This window comes from Brachyistius frenatus, unplaced genomic scaffold (genome assembly GCF_029030835.1).
Source record: "Brachyistius frenatus isolate BFR_SWC_R1_liver_20210118 unplaced genomic scaffold, ASM2903083v1 Contig_298, whole genome shotgun sequence".
NCBI classification, from domain to species: Eukaryota; Metazoa; Chordata; class Actinopteri; family Embiotocidae; genus Brachyistius; species Brachyistius frenatus.
Genome location: NW_027210897.1, coordinates 81,545 through 108,016, shown reverse-complemented (window position 1 = coordinate 108,016; position 26,472 = coordinate 81,545). Strand labels below are relative to the sequence as shown.

General features: G+C 42.9%; 1 protein-coding gene across 1 annotated transcript in view; it reads left to right on the top strand.

The window, feature by feature from the left end:
- The window catches only part of fras1 (Fraser extracellular matrix complex subunit 1), a 265,766-nt gene that overhangs the window by 171,984 nt on the left and 67,310 nt on the right, over positions 1 to 26,472 (top strand). The window contains exons 28-33 of the mRNA XM_069722629.1: positions 3,825 to 4,148; positions 13,417 to 13,576; positions 13,875 to 14,053; positions 23,955 to 24,071; positions 24,873 to 24,987; positions 26,223 to 26,360. Of these exons, the coding sequence (XP_069578730.1) occupies positions 3,825 to 4,148; positions 13,417 to 13,576; positions 13,875 to 14,053; positions 23,955 to 24,071; positions 24,873 to 24,987; positions 26,223 to 26,360 (1,033 nt within the window). The remainder of the gene's footprint in view (positions 1 to 3,824; positions 4,149 to 13,416; positions 13,577 to 13,874; positions 14,054 to 23,954; positions 24,072 to 24,872; positions 24,988 to 26,222; positions 26,361 to 26,472) is intronic.

Here is a 26,472-nt window from a genome sequence, read left to right as displayed (position 1 = left end):
ATTGGGTGGAGCTGGAGTGTCTGGGTCTGTTCGGGGTGACTGCTCAGTTACACAATCGCTTGATTGGCTCAGTTTTCTCAGACAACATCAGCAGAAGCAGCTGAGAAGGAAAGAAGAGTAATATATGCACATAATCTCTGTGACTGTGTTTTGCCTGACAGCTGATTGGCTTTTTTTGTCGACCACTTTATTGCAAATGAAAATGTAGTTAATCTCACTAGCTGCTTATTATCATTATTTAACGCACCATAAACCACAAAACCATCGTGTTATCTCCTTTACCAGAGCAAAAATGTGTAAACAAGCCATCTGTGAATTTAACCGGGTCGCATTAGTTGCTTAAACTTACCTTAACAACAAAGTTGTGGCTCAGAAAACACCCATATATGTGTCATGTTTTTTTTAGAAGGGGTGAGGAACTTATATTGTCTTTTACAAATAGTAGGAGGAGTTATTGGGATCTTCGTTATGAGATGCTCATCATTTCTGTTAGTTTCACAAAGATTTCTGGAAACAAATGTTAGTTCACAAATGTGTCACAAAGCCAAACAAAGAGGAATCGAGTCACGTATGACTGGTCCTCTCGCTCCACATCAAAGAACATCACAGAAACTGATGTAACTTTCAGCGTTCTTGTTCTTCACTCTGCTGTGATCTCTGACACTCTCAACCCTGCTGGCATGTTTTTGTCATTTTGTTTGGAGGCCTTTTTTTTTTTTTTTTTTTTTAAAGCAATCTTCCATCATCCTCCAAGTGTTGCTTAAACGTACAGAATGGAGATTTGATTATGTGCACACTGCTAGCTTTGTGCACATTCTTGCTTTTTGTTATATTCAGAAACACATCATACTGTATGTAGAGAGCCAGAAGAAGACTCCGGGATGTCTTTGTGAACGTTATGAAGCCTCCAGTTCAGATTCTGTCCGTCACCATCTTGCTAGTTCAGAGCAGGAAGTGACCATATTTGGACGAGATGGGGGAGGAGTCAGCGGTGGATCTGACCGATCTGATTGGAAACCTGACGATACTACGTCCCGCCCACCGATAGCTGTAACCTGACTGCACCACAGGCCTGTCAATCAAACAGACACGCCCCCAAAAACAGGTCTTCTTGAATCTTCTTTTCTAATGAATGAGGGATTATTTTCAGATGGACCTCCAGAAAACTAATAAGAAGGAGTGACTTTAGCTAACAACACCGAGATAACTGATGGACACATTTTATTCACTTTGGATTTGATGAGAGAAGTTGAATGGGAGTCTATGGAGCCGGAGGCTTTTTGGAGCCGACCTCTAGTGGCACTCGCTGGGATTGCAGCTGAAAGCACTTCTGGATCGGAACCATTTTACAGACCTGGAAGTTATGAACACTTTTATATACCTTCTGTGGTGCTTGTGCTGCCCTCCCGGTGTATGAACTGAAAAAATAGCTTGTTAATTGAAATCAGTGGAGCCTCAGAGTGTAAGAGCCTCAGGAATGGAAGATCTGAGCCTCAGATAGTCTTTCCTCCTGCTGACTGGAGTGGAGCTTATTTTGAGGAAAAAAGGTTCAAGAGTCCAGAAGTGGCCTCACTTCTCACTTAAAGTACGTAATACTTTTTATTTAAAGTGAAGATTCTAAGACATTTTATTTTTTTCTGATGATAACTTGTGTTTGTTTCTGCAACGCCTTTAACTGTCAAATTAATCCCAAGACATTTTCCACCATTATTTTGTTGATGAAATTCAGTCATGACACCTCAGTTAAAAGAAGAATACGAACCATAGCAGAAATAGGCCAATGAATTGGTCAGTTTTGAACCATCGTACCAGGCTGTACAACAGTCTGTGTTGTGACTGCTTGACACACAAACACGAGAGAGAAGCTGCAGATAAAAGGCACCGTTAGAAAACGAGGCTTACAGCCAGACGGGGGTGAAATCGACTTGCGAAACACTTCCGCTACGCTCGTTGCGCCTCTCAACGCCATCCGGCACAAACACAGCAGGAGAAGCCACACAAAATAAAGAGCAAACAGACAATAGGTCAGGAAACGACACAAAAAAAGCTTTTCCTTGTTGTGGAAGTGCTGCAGAGCCCCAAGGGCCCACGGGTGACGACAGCTGTCTCCCCAACACCAACCTCCCCCTCCATCACCTGTAAGGGCAGGATGAAAGGTCAGCCCTCCCACCTGAGTGTGCTTGTGTTTGTGTTTGTTTCCTTCGCCTCGGGGAGAGATTTCACCGTTTGCCTTCAGTAAGCTAGCATGTCTTAGCACGATTTAAAAGCAGCACACGTTCCCACTCGCAGGCACCACCAGCACTCCAGAAAGCTTTTGTTTTCCTTGTATGAAGTGCAGCGGTGACAACGTAGGATTTAGGTGGGCGCCCGAAGACCCAGTCTTCTGTCTCTTGGAGATAATTCCTCTGACGTCGACAAATTTGTCACCAAATGGCCCCCAACAGAACACAGAGGGCGGCGCTGCAGATAACAACATGCCCCCTCTGAGTTTTTCTGCTTTGTTTCAACTCCCTGCCTGGAAATTCCAGCCAGAGGTCACTCTGGTTCGAAGACAGTCAGCGGCAGTGTACGTGTGTGACTTTCCACAAGTCATCCTTGTCTCCGGCGCCAGCTTGTTTCATGCGTCCCCCTTTTTGCTCAAGCTGCTGCCGTAATGCCAAAAAGCTGGAGCGCTGCCAGCAGCACGAGGGCAGCGGATTGGACGCGAGCCCTGCGTGAGGCTGAGTGGCTCCGGGCTGCCTACCTGACAACGGGTTTGATACAGAGCCATGGCACACCGGCGTCTCTGCAGGCCCGGCCCGAGCTGCTCCACCTGCTCCTCCTGCCGAGCTGACAACGTATTGAAATGAGCTGCATCAGAGCGGCTTTTTGGCTTTCAGCCTTCACTTCTTGATTTTCTTTGTTGTTTTTCTTTGAAAACGCGTTTGTTCTAATTTTTCACTGACCAGTTCTGAAATGAACTCAAAGCTTACTTCTATGTTGTGTCTCACCACCCAGACAGTCTGTATACCGCATTCAAACATTTCCACACTTACAAATGAGGAGGTCAGTAAACGGCTAAAAGCTACAAAGAGCTGCATAAAGATATAAGAGAGGATTTCTTGTTAGAGTCAATTATAGTCATTATTATTATTATTATTATTATTATTATTATTATTATTATTATGAGTTTCATCTCTTTAAAAAGCAAAAATGTATAGAGTTCGAGTTCTGCTTTATCATTTTAGTGTGTACCTGTCATTGTATTGTATAACATCCACTTTCTGCACTTCTAATCCTCAGTCTGTGCTCCACAATCACTGAGGTGGAGCATGTGCAGACAGACGAAGACGAACAGGGAGCTCTGGATGAAGTCATGCTCACAAGACGAGTCCTCCCTTTTTCACCGGTGCTTCTAAAATGATTTTGTTAGCTGGATAGATCTTTTGCCAGCTTGCAGTGAGGCTTCAGGTAGCGCTGAGTGCAGCTTAATGAAGCACCCTGCTTAACCTCCCCCTTCATCTTCTTCATTTCCCTCAGTGGCAGGCCGCCACAGCCCAGATCCCCTGGGAGAAAACACATCATCTTCTTCCTGTGCTCTCAGCGAGTCTGTAAAAGTTTGAAACATTTCATGAGCAGTGTTTCATATGAAGCCACTTTAGAGTCTTTGTTATGCTTGCAGAAAAAAATTGTGGTTTTAAACGTTGCTTTAAAAAGATCATGTTAAATGGATCAATCTGCCTGTGTGTCTAAATAGAATCTATCTGTATCATACCTCTCAGGTTACTTTAAGATAAAACTTTGTTCTTACTCCTGGCTTCTTCTGTTGGTTTAATTGTTCTCAGCCACCGAGAGTCGTGACCCTCGCTCCTTTAGCTGTGGAGGGCCGCGGCAGCCTGGCAACCGTCACCAAGTCGGTCCTGCAGATCGACGACCCCGACAACCCGGCCGATGTCCTGGTCATGGTCCTTGAACCGCCCCGCCATGGCCGGCTGACCCGTCTCCATGGCGACCGTGCACTGAGCAGATTCAAGCTGGAGGAGCTGTCACGGGAACAGATCCAGTACATCCACGACAACTCGGAGGGGGCGGAGGACGCGGTGGTGCTGCAGGTCAACGACGGCCACAACTACAGGAATATTCTGCTCCGAGTCCAGATCAGTCAGAAGGTAAGATGGACGGAGGAGGGGGTGGGGTTAATGATTCAGGACTAATGTGTGATGTTTATGTTGCATCTTCATGCTTTAAAATTTCCAGAGTAGAATCATGTGTCAGCATTTATCCACTGATTCTGCATGTTACATTTAAACTGAAGACATTTTGATATTGTAAAAGATGCTACAGAGCAGCAACGGTCCAGAAACTGCTCCATCCAAAGCTCACACTCCTTCAGCACACGGGGAGATGCAGCAAAGGTCAAAAAAAGTTGTAAAAAATCTGATATGAATAAAAACAAATTTAAAAATCAAATTCAATCCAATTGACCTTTAAATAAAAAAAAAAAAAAAGAACAGTCTGTGGGGTTTAACTTGGAGTCGTGCTGCTCCTCTTTGGATCCGTTCAAACATCTCTGCAGAGACAAAACTCCGGCACTGATCCTCTGTTATTACTGGATTAAGTGCTTTCCTGGATGTTACGCTGCCTCCAGGCTTCAGTGACTCTCCACTAACTTTACTTTTCACACAATAACTCAGTCACACAAGAGAAAAACAGCAATGGACTTTCTTTCCTCAATGGCAGAACGTGATAAAAAAAAAAAAAAAGTGAGACTACACACATTCAACACTCATTCTTAATCACTGCAAATGTTTCAATATCTAATGATACTTTTTTCATTTCTAGTGTAAAAGCCTTTTCATTGGGTAATTAGAGTGATAAATCCAATTCAAAATTTGTAAAAAGAAAAAATGTATAGCATAATTTTAAGGAAGCTGAGAGATCATCAGAATAAACAGAATTAAATTTACATTTCCACCAAACTTTAAAGTTGACTTCCTCTTAGTGGAAACAATCTGAGCCATCCTCTGGCAACAGGAAAGGCTCTCAAGTGTGGAAGCATTAAATCCAAGTGAACACACTTTTTTACTGATAATCGGTTTACAATCAGAGAAACTGGCACCGCAAGTCAAACTTTACACAGCAGGAATAATACTGACATACTTGTCGGTGTCAGGCTTGTAATCACAGAATTTATGGTCCTATGAGTCAGCTGATGATGTTAAATCGACCTAGGGAGAGGTAGCTTATGTTATAAACGCTGCTTCCCCTGGTATCATGAAAAACACTTTCTCCATTGAAGGAAACGGTTCAGTGATTGAAGATGAGAGGCCGAAGAAAAACCTGCATCTTATCAACACCAAAACACAAGCAGCAGTCAATTATTCACACTTCAAGCTCCCGATGCAATTCATTTATTAACAACACCGATGAAGAGCAATGTGCCCGAAACATCGCTGATGTTGTGGTGTTGATAAATGAAACGCATCGGGAGCTTTGAGTGAGAACAATTTACTTTGCAGTCATTAATTAAATGGCCAAAGATGCAGTGTATAAATTGCGCTGAGCTTTTTTGTGTCAATGGGTACAAAAAGAGATTAAACTCAACCACCTTTTTGTCTCAGCTGAAAAGTGGATTTTATTTGTTTGTTTAGTTAAAGATAAAATCTGTATTGTTTTGAGTTTTCTGCAGATTTTAGTTTGATTTTCTGACATAGTGAGGTAAGACTGTCACAGCATTTACTCTGTCTTCATTTAACTTTATTAATGGGCTCAACTTTTAGCATTCATGTCACTGATTCCACTCTTCGTATGCTCTGCTGACTTTATCCCCGACACCCGTTTGCTGGAGGCGCCGACTGATCCCCGCATGCTTAACCACAGTCGCAGAAAGAGCAGGTCGGGCCTTTAAAACGTCCGCTGCCTCCCTTCTGTCATCGCTGCTGAAGTTTGACTGACAAGGACGCAATTATCTTGCAACAAGCGCCGCCACTGTGACTGGAGTGTGTGTGTGTGTGTGTGTGTGTGTGGGGGGGGGGGGGGGGGGGCGTCTGGCATGAGACAAATTTGGCAGCTCACTCGATAGCAAAGCTTCAGCACACACACACAAACACACACACACACACACACACACACACACACACACACAACGGGAAACAAGTAAGGACCCGCTTCCAATATTGGAGATGTCTAAACACACAAGCATCGTAGAGAGAAATGTGCTTATCTGTGTGTGTGTGTGTGTGTGTGTGTGTGTGTGTGTGTGTGTGTGTGTGTGTGTGTGTGTGTGTGTGTGTGTGTGTGTGTGTGTGTGTGTGTGTGTGTGTGTGTGTGTGTGTGTGTGTGTGTGTGAGATCAAGGATAAGGAAAGGAAATGTATTGTGTCAATGAGCGTTTTAGTAAACTACTCCAAAGGTTATTTCCGTTCAGATTGGACTTCTTGTTTTAAGTGAAAGCAGCAAGTTCAGTGAATTTATTTCTATGATGTCTAAGTTTCAAAGTTTATGAAACACAGCAGTCTGCAGTCTTCATGAACTACATTTAAATCTAGTAGGAAGTAGGAAGAGGTAGTTTTTCTTCCCTCTGTTGGAGGTTTTTCTCCCTTAAAGAGGAGTTTTTTTCCTCCTAGTTTATGTGGGAATTGATGAATTGTTGGGTTTCTCTGTATGATGCTGTAAAGTTCTGCTGTGAGGACTTTAATGTGTTAAGTTAACTTGTGTTGTGGTTTGGTGCTATATAAATTATAAATTGAATTGAAATGCAAAGTCTGAAACCCCAAACCATGACGTGGCAAGATTACTGCAAGTTGTATTGTTTTCGAAACGTCTATCTGCGGGTCCTTTTAGTGCATTTAAATGAAATTCTTAAAAAACTTGTACTACCTGCATAATTGTACAATTCAGTGGTAAAAAGACATACATATTCAAAAAAACAAAAACAAAAAACGTCCTGCTTTTTGTTTTTTTAAAAATGCAACTTTCAAATGACACGAACAACCTCCCACTTAATTGTGCTCCAGTTAAACTTTTTTGTCCCGACAGCTGAAGCTTTCCTCCTCCTGCTCACTCAGTCGCTCCAGTGAGACCGTGGAGGGCCGCTGTGTTTGTCTGGCTGCGTACAGATGGTGAGCTTCAGGCTCAACTCCTCTGCTTTCTCCCATTCTCTAAATCAATATCTCACACACACACACACACACACACACACACACACACACACACACACACACACACACACACACACACACACACACACACACACACACACACACACACACACACACACACACACACACACACACACACACACAGTATTAATTTGGTGTAAAATGTCCTGATGCTCCATTCTGTCATGCATTAGACAGCCGGATGGACAGTGTGATGGAGAGCTGAAAGAATGTCCTTGATTTATGTCGAGGGCTTTTGGACGAGTCCCAGCAGCGTCGTCGTCCCTTCGTCCTCCTTGTTGCCTCTTGTTTGATCGACACAAGTGGATCGTCATGTTATCGAAAGTTAAACAGAAAGGAAGCGTCTCGGTCCTGACCGCATCGCTGTCGTGCCAATAGAGACGTTAAAGCACACCCTCGAGTTTAATATTAAGATTTTACAAGTTACCAACTAAATGAAACATGTAATCTAAATGTTTTCATATTGTGGAGCAATTTACTCTCAAAATATCAAACTTTTTGTTAGTGTGATCTCCGTTTCCATGGCAACACACGGGGTATGACTAGCAGTTGGAAAACAATCAGTCCCGTCAGTAGACTCTTATGACAGTAGTATGTAATGTTTATTACTCCAGGAAGTAGTCCGACCCTTAGCAACCACCTAGCAACAGAGGATTTCTAGTCTCCAACTGAATAAATACAGAAAAATAGAAACACTAAACTGATCAGCTAGTTCAGTCTGGTTGGAACAAAGATATCTGATGAACAAAGATATCTGATGAACAAAGATATCTGATGAACAAAGATACCTGATGAACAAAGATATCTGATGAACAAAGATATCTGATGAACAAAGATATCTGATGAACAAAGATATCTGATGAACTAAGATATCCGATGAACAAAGATCTCTGATGAACAAAGATATCTGATGAACAAAGATATCTGATGAACAAAGATATCCATGTTCTCATGTGTTTTAACATTTTAGCTCCGTGTCATGTGTTCAAACCAAACCGGTCCAGCTAGCCTCCTCTAGGACTGTAAGTGCGTGACTATCCGTGGTGTTACGGTACGGGTGCTCGGAGCGACCAAAAAGGACCAAAAGAGACCCGACTTCACCAAATGGGTCATTTAATAGAACTACAACAAGTAGAAACTACATTATATTGCATATTATATTATATAATATTCTATTCTAACTCTATGTTCTCATTGAGGAGGTGGAGGGATATTTCTAGTGATGAGCAGGATGTGATGTCATGATGATTTGAGCACGTTCTAGTTGACCAATCAGGTCTCTGGGTCGGATCTACTTGTTGAATAATTTACATTTTGTGACTGAGACTTCAGTGTGTACATTACAATACAGATTAAAATGTACATATATTTTAGAAATTATTAAACCAGCAGCAGCACACTGAAAGTTCAAGATGAAATCCAAAAGTGTCTTCTAAACAGCAGGAAGTGAGTGCACCTGCTAGAGGAAGCTTTGATAATCCAAACAACTCTTTGCTTTTGTTCCCTTTTAGTTTTCTTTCTGATATATTCCATCAAAGAGCAGCTAGTTGGTAAACATGAACATGCTTTGTGTTGTTGACTGATGTCTCACAGGATTTCTGAATGTTTAAGTTCAAATGTCTCACTGCTATGTGGATCTGCCGAAATGCCGAGTTGTCTATCGCAGCTCGAACACAGAGAGCATCCAGCTGAGGAAGAAACTTCTAAAAGTGCACAAGAATAGAAAAAAACCCTGCAAACTTGAACATCACACAACTGGGAGGAGTGGCACGGCGTGGCAGTGAGAAAAGAAGGCAGAAAAGGATCAGAGGCAATAAAACCACAAATCTACAGATAAAACCCCTGGAGAAAGGCTCGGTGAACCCCGACTCCTCCCACAATGTCCCTAAATAAATCCCTCAGTGATTAGGAGCTCTGGCTGAATTTAAAAAAACTGGAGTCAATGATTCTTCAGTTTTCAAAGTGTGCCACTCTCTGAAACTCTTTGTACTTCCAAGCCCATCATCAAGGCAGCCGCTGTGGCTGTCGATGCCCGGCTGGGTCGGGGACAATAGGCTTCCTAAAAGTAGGATTACTGAGCTCTGAAAGCAGACGACTAATCAGGCCCGTAATGACCCTCTGATGGACGGACTTTGTCTTGATGGAGCTTGATCCCTGAGCTGAGCTGCAGCTCGGTTGAATAGGAAGCAGGACCCTGGGTTTTCAATTACTTTCTCGGGGAGAAAAGTCTGAGCCTCCGACAGACCCTCGGTCTCTTCAGTTCACCGGCAGAAAGAGAAAGGAATTAGATGGCTTTTTTTCTGATCAGCCATCCAGCAGGTCAGCAGCTCATCTCTGTCGTCAAGCAGAAGAGGCAGTTTGAGTTCAGCTCGTCTTCATCGTCATCGAAGCATCACTTTAATTTGTAAAGGTGCTTTGTATCCCAAATCTATGATCTTATTTTAGACTGCTCTGATTTGTTGCATTTAAAAGCAGCTCCCTGATGCTACACGTTTACTTTTACCACATGCTTCATTGTTTCAGACGCCATGGCAGGACATTTTATTATAACCATAGACCGTATATAAACGTGTTCGTAGCTTCAGTTCTGTAAAATGGTTCCGATGCAGAAGTGTCTTCAGCTGCAATACCAGCGAGTGCCACTAGAGGTCGGCTCCAAAAAGCCTCCGGCTCCATAGACTCCCATTCAACTTCTCTCATCAAATCCAAAGTGAATAAAATGTGTCCATCAGTTATCTCGGTGTTGTTAGCTAAAGTCACTCCTTCTTCTTAGTTTTCTGGAGGTCCATCTGAAAATAATCCCTCATTCATTAGAAAAGAAGATTCAAGAAGACCTGTTTTTGGGGGCGTGTCTGTTTGATTGACAGGCCTGCGGTGCAGTCAGGTTACAGCTATCGGTGGGCGGGACGTAGTGTCGTCAGGTTTCCGATCGGATCGGTCAGATCCACCGCTGGCTCCTCCCCCAGCTTGTCCAAATATGGTCACTTCCTGCTCCAAACTGCTCCGAACTAGTAAAGATGGTGACGGACAGAATCTGAACTGGAGGATTCATAACGTTCACAAACCAACGATGACATCACTGTTAGTTACCGCTTGATTGTGAAAAAATGTGAATGTGGAGCTAATCATCATTCTGTGACTTTCGCTTACTGTTTGACAAGTTCATTAGTTCGTCCTGTCCGCTCCGTCCCCCAAAAATATTATGGAAATAAGAGAGATGACAATGCTGTTGTCATTACAAAATCACGACCATCCTGGTCGGCAGCCCGCCCATGTTTTATGGATGACTCTGACTCCATCTCGGCAAAGTCATTTATTTCTGTTTTTGTGAACTGCAGCCAAAAGCTCTGCATCCGGCTTCATCTCGTCTTCTCAGGCCGGCTGTCTCAGTGCCCTTTATATGCATTTATTCTGTAAAGTACTGTGGCTGAGGATAAGAATAATATAGTTATTTATTTTTAAAGACAAAATTTTAGTTATTTTGTTGTAGCACAATTAAATGTGAAAGATCCTTTGGAGATTCATTGTTGATGGGATGGAGGCAGCAGCAGCAGCAACATCAGCACCTTTAATGCCCTTAAAGCAGCAAAGAGCCACTGTTTTATTTTTACTAGTCTGTAGGAGTCAAGTCTTAATTTTTCATTTCTCATGTTCTCTGGAGGAACATGACTGTTTTAGAATTGTTTCCAGCTTTTAGCCCAAAACACCAGATCTTAAATCTGCAGCCCATCAGAGACAGACACAACGAATTGAATGAATTAAGTGGATTCTGATTCTTGTCTCAAATGTCCTGTTTGCAGCTTTTCTTCCTTTATGGTGTTTGTTTCATTAACCTCTTCATTTTTGAATCAGTTTAAAGTTACATCAAGCGAATTCTGTTTCTTGCTTTCCCAAAGGTCGAAAGCAGAGAAATTTGCATTTCAGTTTCTCTGCACCTGTTTGGAGGAGATTAGACTGTCTGTCCAAATGGAGAGACACAAATCTCACATGGAACAAGCTCATTAGATTTGTGTATTATCCAAGGAAAAAAACCGGTAAATTACCAAACGTGGGTGCAGCACCGGCAGTTCAAAGAAAGTTAGCGATCTTGGGAAATCAGAGGAGTTGGCAGAGTGTTGGATCCATTTTGAAGAACACTGCTTCCGGGCCTGAATGTCCTTGAGAGGCCGTCGCGCTCATCGTGAGCACTTGATAATCTCCTGGACGATGTGGTCCTGTGAGTTAAAAGCCTGCCGTGCTGACTTATATGTTTTCTGTTCCTCGGTCGATCCGCCGCTCGTCTGTGATTCTTTGCCTTCTGCTGCTGCGTTGTAATAGTGTGATTTGGATCAGCGGCGCGGCAGGCGGAGGAGCCGCAGATGGTCAGCGGGTTGTTATCTGCAAACACAGACACGCACACATCCAACACAGTCAGGCTCACACACCTGTGCATACTCTTGTAATGTATTACCTCCCTCTACCACAGTGTTTATGCTGCTGCGCTGATTATCTCATTCAGTAAATGGCCAAATGTATGAGTGTGTGTGTGTGTGTGTGTGTGTGTGTGTGTGTGTGTGTGTGTGTGTGTGTGTGTGTGTGTGTGTGTGTGTGTGTGTGTGTGTGTGTGTGTGTGTGTGTGTGTGTGTGTGTGTGTGTGTTAGTTCAGAAGCATTAACAGGTTTGGGTTTGTCAGTTTATGAAGGATCTCCTTCACTGCTGTTTTTCCTTCTGCTTCATGACAGTTGTTATAATGTAGTTATGTGCTGGCAGTCGAGTTATAAACACTCCTTATTTATTAATAAAACATCAAGTCTTCTCTTGCATACTATATGTGAAGGTTCATGATGTGTTGGTATTGCGTTGGTCAAATTAAACAATTACGGATACACTGATTATTAGATATTATTAGAAAATGGTATCAAAGTTGGTTCCTTTTCGATGAAATTGCAAAGAATTAGTAGATTTCATCGTCTACGGTTCATAATATCATTAAAAGATTCAGAGAATCTGGAGAAATCTCTGAACACAAGGGACAAGGCTGGAAACCAATATTGGATGGTGGTGATCTTCGGGCCCTCAGGCAGCACTGCATTAAAAACACATTATTCTGGAGTGGAAATCACTGCATGGGCTCAGGAACACTTGTGAAAACCATCGTCTGTGAACACAGTTCATCGCTGCGTCCACAAATGATGTTAAAACTCTCCAAAGAAGAAACCAGATAGAAACATGATCCAGAAACACCGCCGCCTTCTCTGGACCGAGATCATTGAAGATGGACTGAGGTGAAGGTGACTGAAGGTTGTAAGAGTGTTGGTAAAACAGGAATACTATTCCCGCTATTACAGGATATTCTCAGTATAATTTTTAACTCAACAATTTTAACTACCGGCTGACGTTCCTGAAACACTTGGCGGTTGGTTTTATAGATGTCTTAGATGTGTGTCATCCCTGTTTTTGTTTAGACAGCTGGGTGACATGGTGAGTTTGAGGTTGAGTTTCAGAAAGCTGCCTGACAGCAGAGAGCTTCCCTGCTGAAATGTCCTCTGAGCATCGCTGACTCATCCTCCATCTCTGAGCTCTCTGAGCTAATCCTGCTCTATGTCTTGGATCAATACACCATCACAAAAATAAGTCTCATTCCAAAGTTGTGCTGTCAGTTCTCAGACCGAGGAAGCACAGACTGAATCTTTTTTGTGAGACATTATTTGTGATTGGTGGAGCTGAGGCCGGGCTCAGAGCTCAGGACTGCAGCCAGAGAATGGAGCTTCACGCCTCCTGGGACCCACAAACCTAAAGGTCACTGCAGATGTGGATTAAGGATTTTAGATTGTGTGAAAATGAAATGAGAATACATGTTAATGCTTTTGCACCAGTTCGTAAAGAGTTTTACATTTTTTTGTATTAGTTTTGCAAAAATATGTTTGTGTAAATGGATGTTAGTAACCATCTTATCAATGTTAAAGTATTCTGGAGAAATTCACATTCAGAAAAAGCAAAATGACACAAATGGATGTCGTTATTTTTCAAATCAGTTGAAATGAAGTTTGAGACAACTTGCTGCTCAGGAGGAACTGAGGGTCAGAGGCAGAACCAACTAACAGAGCTGCTCTGTGTGTGTGTGTGTGTGTGTGTGTGTGTGTGTGTGTGTGTGTGTGTGTGTGTGTGTGTGTGTGTGTGTGTGTGTGTGTGTGTGTGTGTGTGTGTGTGTGTGTGTGTGTGTGTGTGTGTGTGTGTGTGTGTGTGTGTGTGTGTGTGTGTGTGTGTGTGTGTTTCAGTCTGCAGACTCCCCTCACGTCCTGTCTGTGCTGATGACCTGGGTGAAGGAGGGAGGCATGGTCCGACTTGATAAGAAGTACCTGCAGACGGACTATAAGGGAGTCGGCAGCGATGACATCGTCTACACCATCTTGGCCTCGGATGGACAACCTAAATATGGTATAAACTCTTTACAGATCTCTGACGTATAAAAGAGCTAGTTTTGAAACAGTGTTAAAATGTCTTATTTTGTAACTGCAGTTGTTCCTTAACTGGTTTTAAAGGCTCAGTGTTCAGGATTTAAGAAGAATCTGTTGGCAGAAATCGAATATTTTGTTTTAATTTCACTATAAAATCACCTAAAACTGAGAATCATTGTGTTTTCATGAGAATGAGCCTTTCATATCTGCACGCTCATCATGTTGCACCACCAGCGTGTTTGCCCTGACCTCCACCTCCACCTCTACCCTGTGTGCAGGTGAGGTGGTGCTGGTGTCCATGCCCGCTGACGGCCCACCGGAGGGCTGGCGTCCCTCTCTGGCCGACGACCGAGGCCTGACGCCCACAACTTCCTTCACCCAGCAGGACGTGAACGACGGCGCCGTCTGGTACCGACACTTCGGCTCGGGAAGCAGCAGCGACTCGTTCCAGTTCCAGGTCAGAGCCGGTTCTGACACTCTGTGTGCAGAGAGCAGGTTTCAGATGGGATTGTTTTAATCTCACAGGTATTTGACAGAGTACATACAACTACACTAACTGTAACAAAAAGCACGCTTTTATGCTTCCAGTCAGTTTTCATCACTTATTAATAGATTGAGCTGTGAGTCCTGTCAACATGCATCTGACCCACAGCAGAACTGGAGCTGGAAGCTTTCAGCAGGGACACTGGGATCACCTCCATTTTTTATGATTTGTTTTTAAGTTTCAGAAGACTTTTGATTCTCTCATCATATTTTACATTGACATAAATGTGTCACGTTGGCCGCACGGTTTAGCAGATGATATAGACTTGGCCACCACGGACGATTTTACAGAATATTATAAAGAGACCTACTTACGAGATCGAAGTGACAGAAAAGTATGCCGTTTGCTCTGACTGTCGCTCACAGCTTCAGTTTCCTTCTCCCTGAATAACTCGGCTCGTATCAGCGTTCACAGCCGCTCTGAAGGGCGGACCAATCAGAGACCAGTGTCGGCGGTTAACTGCATTTGTTCCGCCCCTCCTTCACTGTGATTGGACGGCTGGTGACAGTGACGAGCGCAGCGTTAAGATTTTTGAAGTCTCGGTGACTAGAATAAACACTCAGCACCTCGTCAAACTGCTGGAGTTCATTAAAACTGTTTAAAAAATATTCAGTACTCAGTAAACCCCCTGGTGGACACGGTAGGTATCTGCAACGGTGGCAGAGTGTCGGCCGGTTTCGGTGCGAGCTGATTGGTTAAAATGAACTGGAGGTCGAGGCCCAGTAGGATGGAACAAATGATTCTCTGGAGGAGGAACAGACCATATTCACAGTGAGATGAGGTTCTGGTTCAGAGCACAGACCATCAAAAACGTCACTGAGTATCAGCCATGAAGATTCTAGCAGGAGGGAAAGAAAACCAACTCAATTATGCAAAACCTGAAATATCGAATGAATTTGTTAAACGTTTGAACTCAAAGTGAAACATATCATGAATGGTGAGTTCAGCTACAGCAGACCATTAAATAAAATGAAAGTAAAATAAAATCCTGGAGGACGCTGCTGTCAGAATAAACATGTTTCAAGGTTTAATATACTTTCTGCTGAGTGTGTGACTGCCACTATATGGTATAAATATTTTTTTTTTTTAAACTGATAAGACAAAATAAATACAAGCTGTGAGGAAGTCTCCGTGGGCCGATAAGGAAAGAGGAGGAGGAAGAGGAGGAGGAGACCGACACAGAGGGGTGTTGTCTCCTTGGGTTTTTGGGGATTTTTTTTCTCGTGTGTCCTCGTTCTGTCTCGGTGGCGTCTTCGTTGAAGTTCACTCACACTTCCATGTTCCCTTGTGTTTTCCTCTCCTCTCCTCTCCTCTTCTCTCCTCTCCTCTCCTCTCCTCTCCTCTCCTCTTCTCTCCTCTCCTCTCCTCTCCTCTCCTCTCCTCTCCTCTCCTCTCTCCTCTCCTCTCCTCTCCTCTCCTCTCCTCTCCTCTCCTCTCCTCTCCTCTCCTCTCCTCTCCTCCCCTCTCCTCTCTTCTCCTCTCCTCTGTTGGGTTTATAGAAGCTGTAAAAAGCGTTCATCAGTCTTTGTTTTATTTTGAAAGGTTCAGTCATCGATCAGAACCAACTTCAAACTCTACTCTGCATTAATGCAGCCGACATTTTGACAGGATTTATGTCTCGATTTTGTCTCCTGCTTTATTTGTTCACCTACTTTCTTCTTCGACTTTCTTCTCACTGCGTCCGCACTGATAATCAACCCATGGCGACTTATCTTGATTAGCGTTAATGACCCTAAATTACTCACAGACTGGCTCCAAATCTGAGACGATCCCTCTAAAACCACTGGAACATTCATCACACTGCACTCAGCATCCGTCCGGCCCGCCGCATTTTGTCTGCGTCCATCAGGACAAAATGCATTTCAATTACACACTGCTGAATTCAAATTAACTCCCCAAGTGTCTCATTATTTGTGCGGGATGGTGGAAAACCGGCGAACAAAAAGAGGAACCCGTCACAAACTGAAATGCCGTTAGCGTCGGAGGTGGCGATTAAACGTGACAGTTTGTCAGGATGGTATTATCATCCTCCGCCGGTTTTTATTTGATTTAAGTGTGTGTTGCTTTCTTAGAGGTGATGGATTTGAATATCAGTCTGGAGCCGCAACTTGGAGCTCTTCAGTAAAAAGCAGAGGTTGCTCCAGACACACACATCAAACCTCTGGTTAATTTCAACCAATCAGCTCACAGCGGAACCGGCCGACACTCTGCCACCGCTGCAGCTACCTACCGTGTAAAACAGTTTTAATGAACACCAGCAGCTTACGAGGTGCTGAGTGTTTATTCTGCGCTGAACGAGGGACGTCTGGCGATTTGTTTTCCAGTAAGCGAGAGTTGAAAAGTGTTAACGCTCATCAACTGTGACCTGCCGTCCAATCACAGCGAAGGAGGGGCGGGACAAACGTGGTTAGCCACCAACACTGGTCTCTGATTGGTCCGGCCTTCAGAGCGGCTGTGAAAATGCTGATACGAGCCGAGTTTCCAGACTGTATTCACAAAGAAGAAAACTGAAGCTGTGAGACAGTCGTTGTAGACGAGACAATAAAGTTGTTCTGCTGACAAAAACTGATGAAATCAAAGTTAATACAAAATCAGACTTCAATCACTGGATCCAAAACATTTTAAAAGAAATTTAAAAAAAAAAACACAAATTGGTAAAGGTGCACTGCAAAATAAACAGTGATGGCTCCAGATCAATAATTATCCATCAGTGATGTCATCAACCATCAGTGATGTCATCATCCATCAGTGACGTCATCGTTGGTTTGTGAACGTTATGAATCCTCCAGTTCAGATTCTGTCCGTCACCATCTTTGCTAGTTCGGAGTGGTTTGGAGCAGGAAGTGACCATATTTGGACGAGCTGGGGGAGGAGCCAGAGGTGGATCTGACCGATCTGATTGGAAACCTGACGATACTACGTCCCGCCCACCGATAGCTGTAACCTGACTGCACCACAGGCCTGTCAATCAAACAGACACGCCCCCAAAAACAGGTCTTCTTGAATCTTCTTTTCTAATGAATGAGGGATTATTTTCAGATGGACCTCCAGAAAACTAAGAAGAAGGAGTGACTTTAGCTAACAACACCGAGATAACTGATGGACACATTTTATTCACTTTGGATTTGATGAGAGAAGTTGAATGGGAGTCTATGGAGCCGGAGGCTTTTTGGAGCCGACCTCTAGTGGCACTCGCTGGTATTGCAGCTGAAGACACTTCTGGATCGGAACCATTTTACAGAGCCGGACGCTACGAATACTTTTATATGTACAGTCTGTGGTCCACATAGAAACAAGAGGAAAATAGAGATTGTAATTAGCTGCACCCAGAACTCATTTGACCTGATGTCAGTGAACTTCATACGTCAATAACTTTACCGTGTCTCACATTCACTGCTGGATATGTGACGTCAAACTTTAGAAATCCAATGAGGATGCTGTGTTCTCACCTACAAGTCTGAGTTATAATGTAGAATTCATTGGATTTGAAACCCTATAAATCATATTGTGTAAAATACAGTAAGTCATTTATGTTTAATGGAATCTGCTTAATAAGCACTAATTCACTGCAGCTCCACCACCTCTAATAAATCCAGCCGATTGAAGAGTGACTCTGATGACAACAAACTGCTTGTGATTGGTGGCGCTGACTCTGGGCTTCGCGCTGCCGTTGCATTACTTCTGACTGACACAACACAACAGTTGACGACAACTTGCTGAACTTTTCTTTTCCCCCAAATGGCGCCGATGTGACGGGAACAAGCAGCAGCAGAATCCGTGAGCAGGGATCAAAATTGGGTTTTAGAAAGAACAAGCGAGGCCTCTGCTGCTGCTGCAGCTTGTAGAAGAAATGAACGTGCCAGAAACCATTTCTTTACAAAGCTGAAACCAAAAACGATTTATTGAAGTTGTGTGGGCAGAAAGGAGCAGCGCCCAAAATTCTGATGTGATTTCATGGCAGGGCAGAAGGCGAAGGGGATTAACCCTCCTGTTATGTTCGTTTCTTAGGTACAGCAATGATGTTCCCGGGTCAATGTGACCCGGTGCATGTTTAATCATCCAAAAGTTGTCAGAAACCAAAAAAATCCTAATAAATATAGTTTGGACCTCTTCACCAACACCATTACTAACAATTCAATCATCTTTTAGTGGAATGGAGTTATTCACCCCTCCATAGATCATAGACATAAATTGCATTAGTCTACCATAACATGTATTTTTTCCTATATTTTATTTGCATTTTGAAACGTTCTTTTTTTCATGGGGTGATGTAGATAAATAGAGATGAGACACCTCTGCTGTTCAGGGTCATATTGACCCGCTCACTCAAAATCAAGCCAAATGAGTCATAAGGATTGTGTTTCATCCAGCTCCTTCCACTTCTCCCCCAAAACACATGTCCCTTCTAGATTAGTCATTTCTACAATGACTTTCTGTATTGAGTTTTGAATGACAAGCTCAAAAGCTGACTTGATGTCTGTGACACGAGTCACTACCATCCTGGTTGGGCCTGGCGCTGTCTTTACAATGTTTTTGGCAGACGGTCTCGGCTGATGTGTATCGGGTGAGGATGACCGCTGTATTTCATGATTTGTTGACACGAATGTCTCGCTTGGAGGAACAGGTTTATCACTTTCCTCATCTGATAGTTCATAATCAGTCCCATTATAATCTGAATTGACCTCAACATAGTCTTCATCTTCAGACACATCCTCCTCTATCTCACTGTCATGATCAAGGATGTGCTCCAGAGCCTCCAGGGCGGTCATCCTTTAGTTTCTGTTGCTCATGTTGTCCTACAGTTCGCTGCTGAGTTGTATCTGCAGAGTGTATAGTTGGTGGGACTCCTAAGACCTAAATAGTCAAAATAGTATCTGTATTTCTCACACAAGTGGGGTAATTAGAAAGAGTGTGTGTGTGTGTGTGTGTGTGTGTGTGTGTGTGTGTGTGTGTGTGTGTGTGTGTGTGTGTGTGTGTGTGTGTGTGTGTGTGTGTGTGTGTGTGTGTGTGTGTGCGTGCGTGCGTGCGTGCGTGCGTGCGTGTGTGTGTGAAATGGGATGAAACATGGTGGGAGGAAGTAATAAAGACTGTCTCACATTTTCAAAGAAAGAAATGATCTAAACTTGACACTGTTGACCCCTTACAGCCTCCACTTTCACTGCCGGGTCAAATTGACCTGAACATCATCTCTGTAATATAAACTTGCAGGGAGGGGTTGCAAATACTTTTTTTTTTTAACGTTGATTACACTAATTAAGGCAAGCAGAAGACGTTTGATACAGAAAAAGTACTTTAAAATATTTTTTCCAGATTTTCAAACTTAGAAACGGGTCAATTTGACCCGCAACATAACAGGAGGGTTAAAGTGATCCAGCAGCTTCTCCGTCTTTTATCGGAAACTCAATTAATATCATCTTCAATTCTAATTGAAATCCTCAGTGGCTTCATCAGCAAAGCAAAAGTACAGAGATCAAAGGTCAGAAACTGAACCGAGAAGAGAAAAGAGAAAAGTTTTGACTCTTTGGAAATAGAGATGATTACTACTCACACATGACGTCTGTTTGAATCATGACTCATCTTGTCGGGAACAAAAACAAGAGACAAAACTCTTATGATGGAGGTCGTAGATGCATGACTCAGCAAAACATGGGACTGTTTCCTACCAGCTCTCTTTTTAATTTTAACCACAGGAGCACCTTTTACCAAACCTTTTAGAGCACGTTAACAACAGCTGAATCCGACCTGCAGTTTATTTTCTCATTGTGTTGCCATGACATCAAGGTCTGCATCACACTTATCTGACCACATCAGAGAGGAAACACTCTTGAAACCTGCCCTGATCTTAGTTATATAGCTTTTCTTCTGTTTATTCCACATAAACCTGAAACACATCACTTCCTGTGTGACAGAAAAGATCTGCCAGGCAACGTACCAACATGTATAGATTCAACTTTCGCAAATTAAAAACATTTATTTGAACCCCAACAATAAAAGACAATTACTTAATTTTCTCTGGAAAAAAGAAACTAACCTATTTTTTTTATTGAGCACATAAAACAGGACTATATTTTATTTAGGAGTTCCAACCCAGAGATCTGATTGGTCAACTGTACATCTGGAACAAATCACCGTGACATCACATCCTGCTCATCACTAGAAATATCCCTCCACCTCCTCAATGGGAAAATAGAATTAGAATAGAATATTATATAATATGTAATATAATGTAGTTTCTACTTGTTCTAGTTCTATTAAATGACCCATTTGGTGAAGTCGGGTCTCTTTTGGTCCTTTTTGGTCGCTCCGAGCACCCGTACCGTAACACCACGGATAGTCACGCACTTACAGTCCTAGAGGAGGCTAGCTGGACCGGTTTGGTTTGAACACATGACACGGAGCTAAAATGTTAAAAACACATGAGAACATGGATATCTTTGTTCATCAGATATCTTTGTTCATCAGATATCTTTATTCATCACATATCTTTGTTCATCAGATATCTTTGTTCATCAGATATCTTAGTTCATCAGATATCTTTGTTCGTCAGATATCTTTGTTCGTCAGATATCTTTGTTCATCAGATATCTTTGTTCATCAGATATCTTTGTTCATCAGATTATCTTTGTTCATCAGATATCTTTGTTCATCAGATATCTTTGTTCATCAGATTATCTTTGTTCATCAGATATCTTTGTTCATCAGATATCTTTGTTCATCAGATATCTTTGTTCCAACCAGACTGAACTAGCTGATCAGTTTAGTGTTTCTATTTTTCTGTATTTATTCAGTTGAAGACGAGAAATCTTCTCTGTTGCTAGGGTGGTTACTAAGGGTCGGACTACTTCCTGGAGTAATAAACATTACATACATTACATAAGAGTCTGCTGAGGCGACTGATTTTAAAGAAGCATTTTGAGCCTCAGAGAGAAACGTGTTTGGAACAATTGTGAAATTGTCATTATTTTCAATTTTCTTCAAAGAAAGATGAGAGCCTGTGAGGTGTGTTCTTATGATCCTGGTTCAGAAACAGCTCTCCACTGTTTCAATCAATGAACAATCAGCTGCTGAACAACCCCCTCCGAGCCTCCCTCTGTGTCCTTTATTATATTTTACATTTTTAAAACACGTTTTTTTCCTTTTCATCGATTTCAGAAAATCTTTTAAAAGCAATCAGGAGTGTAGTTTCTTCAACCAGAGCAATAACTGTCCTAACAAGGCAAACAGATTAGTACTTAAACGTGGTCCGTTCAGTCAGAAGACGTTCATTCATTATTCTGCCGTCTCCTCTTTGTAATATTGTTGCGGTGAAGACGTTGATTGATGAAAAGAAAGCGAGTCTCCGTGTTCGTCCCTGCAGAGCCGCTGACGCCAGCTTCTCTTTCTGCTGTCACACTTATTACAAGGCAGCCTGGTTTTATCACATCTGTTGTCTCTGACTGCTGGTGGTTCTCGGCAGATGTCATCAGCTGTAATAAATTATGATACAGAAGACAGTTTGTAGAGGAAATGTAAAAAATGGAGATCCTGTGCGACAGATTAAGACTTCAAACTTCAAGAGTTTACAGTGAGATGAAGATGAAGATAAAAGAAGAGGAGCATGAGAATATTTTTTTAACCCTGCTGTCGTGTTCGGGTCAAATCTGACCGATTTACAACTTGAATCAATCATAAATATTGTGTTTTACATCTGATCGCCTCAAGGCCTTATGATATCCTCCACACTAGACATTTGAACATATAGAATTGCTGATCACCACTTTCTTTCAATTTGTTGTAGTTTAGTCAACTAAACACTAGACTATGTCCATCCATCAGATGGAAAACAGCCCCATACACACACACACACACACACACACACACACACACACACACACACACACACACACACACACACACACACACCTGTTCACAGCTCCATATATAAAGTTGTACACATTTCAAATTTCAAACTTCAAACAAAATAATCCGGTGTTTGTTACGGGAACCCATCACACACACACACACACACACACACACACACACACACACACACACACACACACACACACACACACACACACACACACACACACACACACACACACACACACACACACACACACCTGTGTGAACACCTGTTCACAGCTCCATATATAAAGTTGTACACATTTCAAATTTCAAACTTCAAACAAAATAATCCGGTGTTTGTTACGGGAACCCATCACTATCGCGTGAACCACACCTTCCAGACTAAACAATGTTTCATATCTTCTCACGTTCCCCCTGTATAAACCTTTATTTGTGCCTTGCTCTCATTTTACTCTGTGAACACAATGAGTAGGCGACTGATGAGGCGATTTTTTGTCTGAGTCTCTGCACCGAATTTTTGAACCAGATGAAGAGGAGGTTGAACCGGAGAAAGAGGAAGATGTCTCAGAAATTGAAGACAACATTGATCCTGATTTTGATCCGGACAATTATGAGACTGACCAGTCAACAGATGGCGAGGAAGTGAAACCAGAGGAACAGGCACCTGAGGTGACATACCAGTCCAAGGGTGGCAACTTGCTCTGGTATCCCTCCTCCCAGGACAGAGGAGGCAGAGCGAGAGTTGAAAACATAATAAGGATGACGCCAGGGCCAACACGATATGCAGCATCTCGTGTGGATGACATCAAGTCCAGCTTCCAACTCTTTTTACCAGAGTCCATTGAGGGTATCATACTGGACATGACCAACCTGGAGGGGAGGTGTGTGTTTGGGGACACGTGGAGAGCATTGGACCAGGTACACCTCCAAGCCTACATGGGTCTGTTGATTCTAGCACGAGTATATCGGTCAAACAATGAGGCTACAAAAAGTCTGTGGGATGCAGAGTCCGGGAGGCTTATATTCTTGTCAACAATGTCCTTACAACAGTCTCATGTCCTCTCAAGAATTATCCGATTTGATAACAGAGCTATACGACCTGCCCCCTGCTGAAAGGAAAGGTTTGGGACAGGTGGGTGGAGCGCCTCCCACTGATGTCCAATCCGGGCCCTGAGGTGAGTCGACGAGCGCCTGGTCCCTTTTAGAGGTCGCTGTCCATTCAAGCAGCCCACGCCAAGCAAACCAGGCAAGTATGGAATCAAGATCTAGGCAGCATGTGATGCCAGGAGCAGCTATGCCTGTAATATGCAGGTCTACACGGGAAAACCTCTTGATGGAAGGCCAGAAAACAAGCAGGGCATGCGTGTTGTACAGGGCATGACAGCCGGTCTCAAGGGGCAGAATATCACGTGATAACTTTTACGTCATATGCGCGGTCAGGAGCTGCAGAAACAGCTGCTCACCATGGTGGAGACTTAAATGTGATGCCTATGTTTGCAAGGCACGCTCTGACCTAATTGCACAATGCCACTCCTGTGCATGAACACACACACACACACACACACACACACACACACACACACACACACACACACACACACACACACACACACACACACACACACACACACACACACACACAGAGATGACTATTCATGTTGATGTTCTGTGAATTTGGTTTCTATTTTGACTTTGATTTTTTACAATAAATGTTAATTTAGCGATACATTTTCAGTGTCTATTCTTTGTACATTCACAGTAGTTATTCATGTAAACCACGAGTCTGAGACATTGTTTACATCTTAAAAAGGTGTTAAATAAAATTTGGTAATGATTAATGTTTTTTGTGTTAACGTAAGAGCAGTTAAAACAGACCGGGAACACTAAAGTAAGGGGGGAGAAACGAACACGACAGGAGGGTTAAAGATGCAAGTGTTCAATCTCTACATGTGTTGTGTATCTGCAGGTTTCCACGGAGACGGCGCCCGTCCTCCAAAGTGATGCCCAGACCTTCACCATCGGAGTGCTGCCTCAGATCCCGGGCTTCCCCCAGCTCGCCCCCGACTGCGACCTCCAGATCACGGTGAGGCGTCATGGCAACTATAAGTCAGAAGAACTATCACATCGAAATACTTTTAAGTTAAAAACTTTTATTTTCAAAATGCAATTTATGGAAGTCAGACGTAGTTTGCTTTGTTTCAGACACCACTGGTTTCCATGTTGTCATTTACTTTACTGATTGTTATTATTTAGAATCAATAAATCTTCATGTATTTCTGAACTTCCTGTAAATATCGGACTTTTTTTTTATTTCTCAAAACGGGAAAATCCTGATGCAGTTGTTAGTCGTCTGTTGGTTTGTGTGTCATCTTGATTCAGTGGTTGTAGAACGTTTAAATAAACCCGCCGCTGCTTCGACTGATTCACTTCCTCTTCCTCCATCTCCGTGTTGCTGCTTTCAAAACTCCCGTCACACCTGGAAACAACACGGACCTCCTTCTGCACGCTGGACCTGCAGCTTCGTACTTCACAGTGTTTCTGACAGGATTTAGATATTTTAATGCTCACGTGCAAATGCTCCACTAAAACAAAACTATTTTACAAGGTCACTATCGCTGCGTTCTGACCTCAGCAGCAAGATGATTGTGATTGGTTGAAAGAAATGTAAACAACCCAGAGCATCTTCCCTCAACAGCTGAATGAGACGTGGCTGCAGCACAGCACGACGGGTCCCATCACATCTGGAGGATATAGTGTCTTTTTACAGCTGTTTTCATCTGTTACATCTGTGTGTGTGTGTGTGTGTGTGTGTGTGTGTGTGTGTGTGTGTGTGTGTGTGTGTGTGTGTGTGTGTGTGTGTGTGTGTGTGTGTGTGTGTGTGCAGGCTCTGGAGGATCGGGTAACCGAGGTGACGCCTTCAGCTCTGTCCTTCGTCGACTCTGAGACTCCCAGCGAGAAGCTCATCTACAACATCACCAAACCTCTCCCGCCAGGACAAGGTCAGCCTCTACACACTCCACACACTCTACACACTCTACACACTCCACACACTTGACACACTCCTCGTAACGTGAAGATTAAAAGCATTCAAATCTCCGTCCTGTCGGAGGGTCGGAGCTGAATAATTAGATCCAGTGAGAAAGTCTCTGTGTTTGATTCTCAAATTCAGACCTTGAGACGCAGAAATTAAAGTGTGAAGAAGTTCCGCTGTTCCTCATTCGTTTCAGCGGTTTGGACCAAGGTGCTGGCGATCCACAGTTTTCTGACACAGACCTGCTTAACGAGCCAAAGTTTTTCTCAGCAGTGGAAAACGTCCTGCCTACCCATGTCTTATCTGGACAAACACAAATGTTCAAATAGAAGGTGATGATTTTAAATTTAGTTATGAGCATGTAAGCAGGACTTCAGATGTAATGACCTACTTATGGATTTGGCTTTTCCCAGTACGAGGCAGAGACTCCCGACCTGCTGCAGCAGCATCTCAACTCTCCACGATGATTTAATTACCGTGCTGACGAGGACATGAACGAGCGTTTCTCCCCTTTTAGCTGAATTTAAGGCGCCGTTCAGAGCTGCAGCCGTTCAGAGCTGCAGACGTTCATTTCAGCGCAGTGTATCGTTTTCAGCTCTCTGACTAATGAAAGGCAAAAAATGTACAATGTGACTTATCCTCCAAGTAATGTCCTGATAAATGCTGGAGTCCTTTTGAACGGAGCCAGTGAGGAGGAGGACGGCTCCAGATTTAACAGAAACATTTTATTTTCAGAAGTCTGATATTTTCCTCTCAGCATCCAGTCTAGAGAATATTTTCTTCCAAGTGAAGTTGTAATATTGGTTACATTTTGAAATAGTTCTGGTGTAGAAGTCCAAGCTTTGAAATGTCTGTTCCTCCGTCTATTAAGAAAGTTTGTCTCATTTTGCAATCATTGAGGATTTTTTTTTTATTTATTTTTTTCTGCTTACAGACACAATTGGTCCTGTAATTGTAATTTTGAATGTCATTAGTTTGTACACAAATTGAAAACCCATTTTAAATTCTCTAAATTGTCCTTTGTTTTTGTATGTTTTAGAAAATAGTGGTGGAAAGGGACATATACGATTAACTATCATGACCTTGGTATTTATGATTTTGAAATATTAACATGCCTCTTTTTTGCCTCTGAGAAATATTTCTGGATTTTTTTTTTTCCAGTGAGACAGACGCAGGATAAATTCTTGTGCTGTGTGTTTTCAGGGGCCATCGAGCACCGCGACAGACCGTACACACCGGCCAAACATTTCACTCAGGCCGACGTCAACGGCGGAAAGATCATCTACAGGCCGCCGCAGGCGCCGTCACACCTGCAGGAGCTCTACCAGTACTCCTTCATCGGTGAGGTCGACTCACACACACATATATTCAACCAAGACAGGAGTCACTGAATGATTATGTAACAGATTAAAAAGGAGGAGAAGGGTTCAAACAAAAAGGTTTTAATTACAGG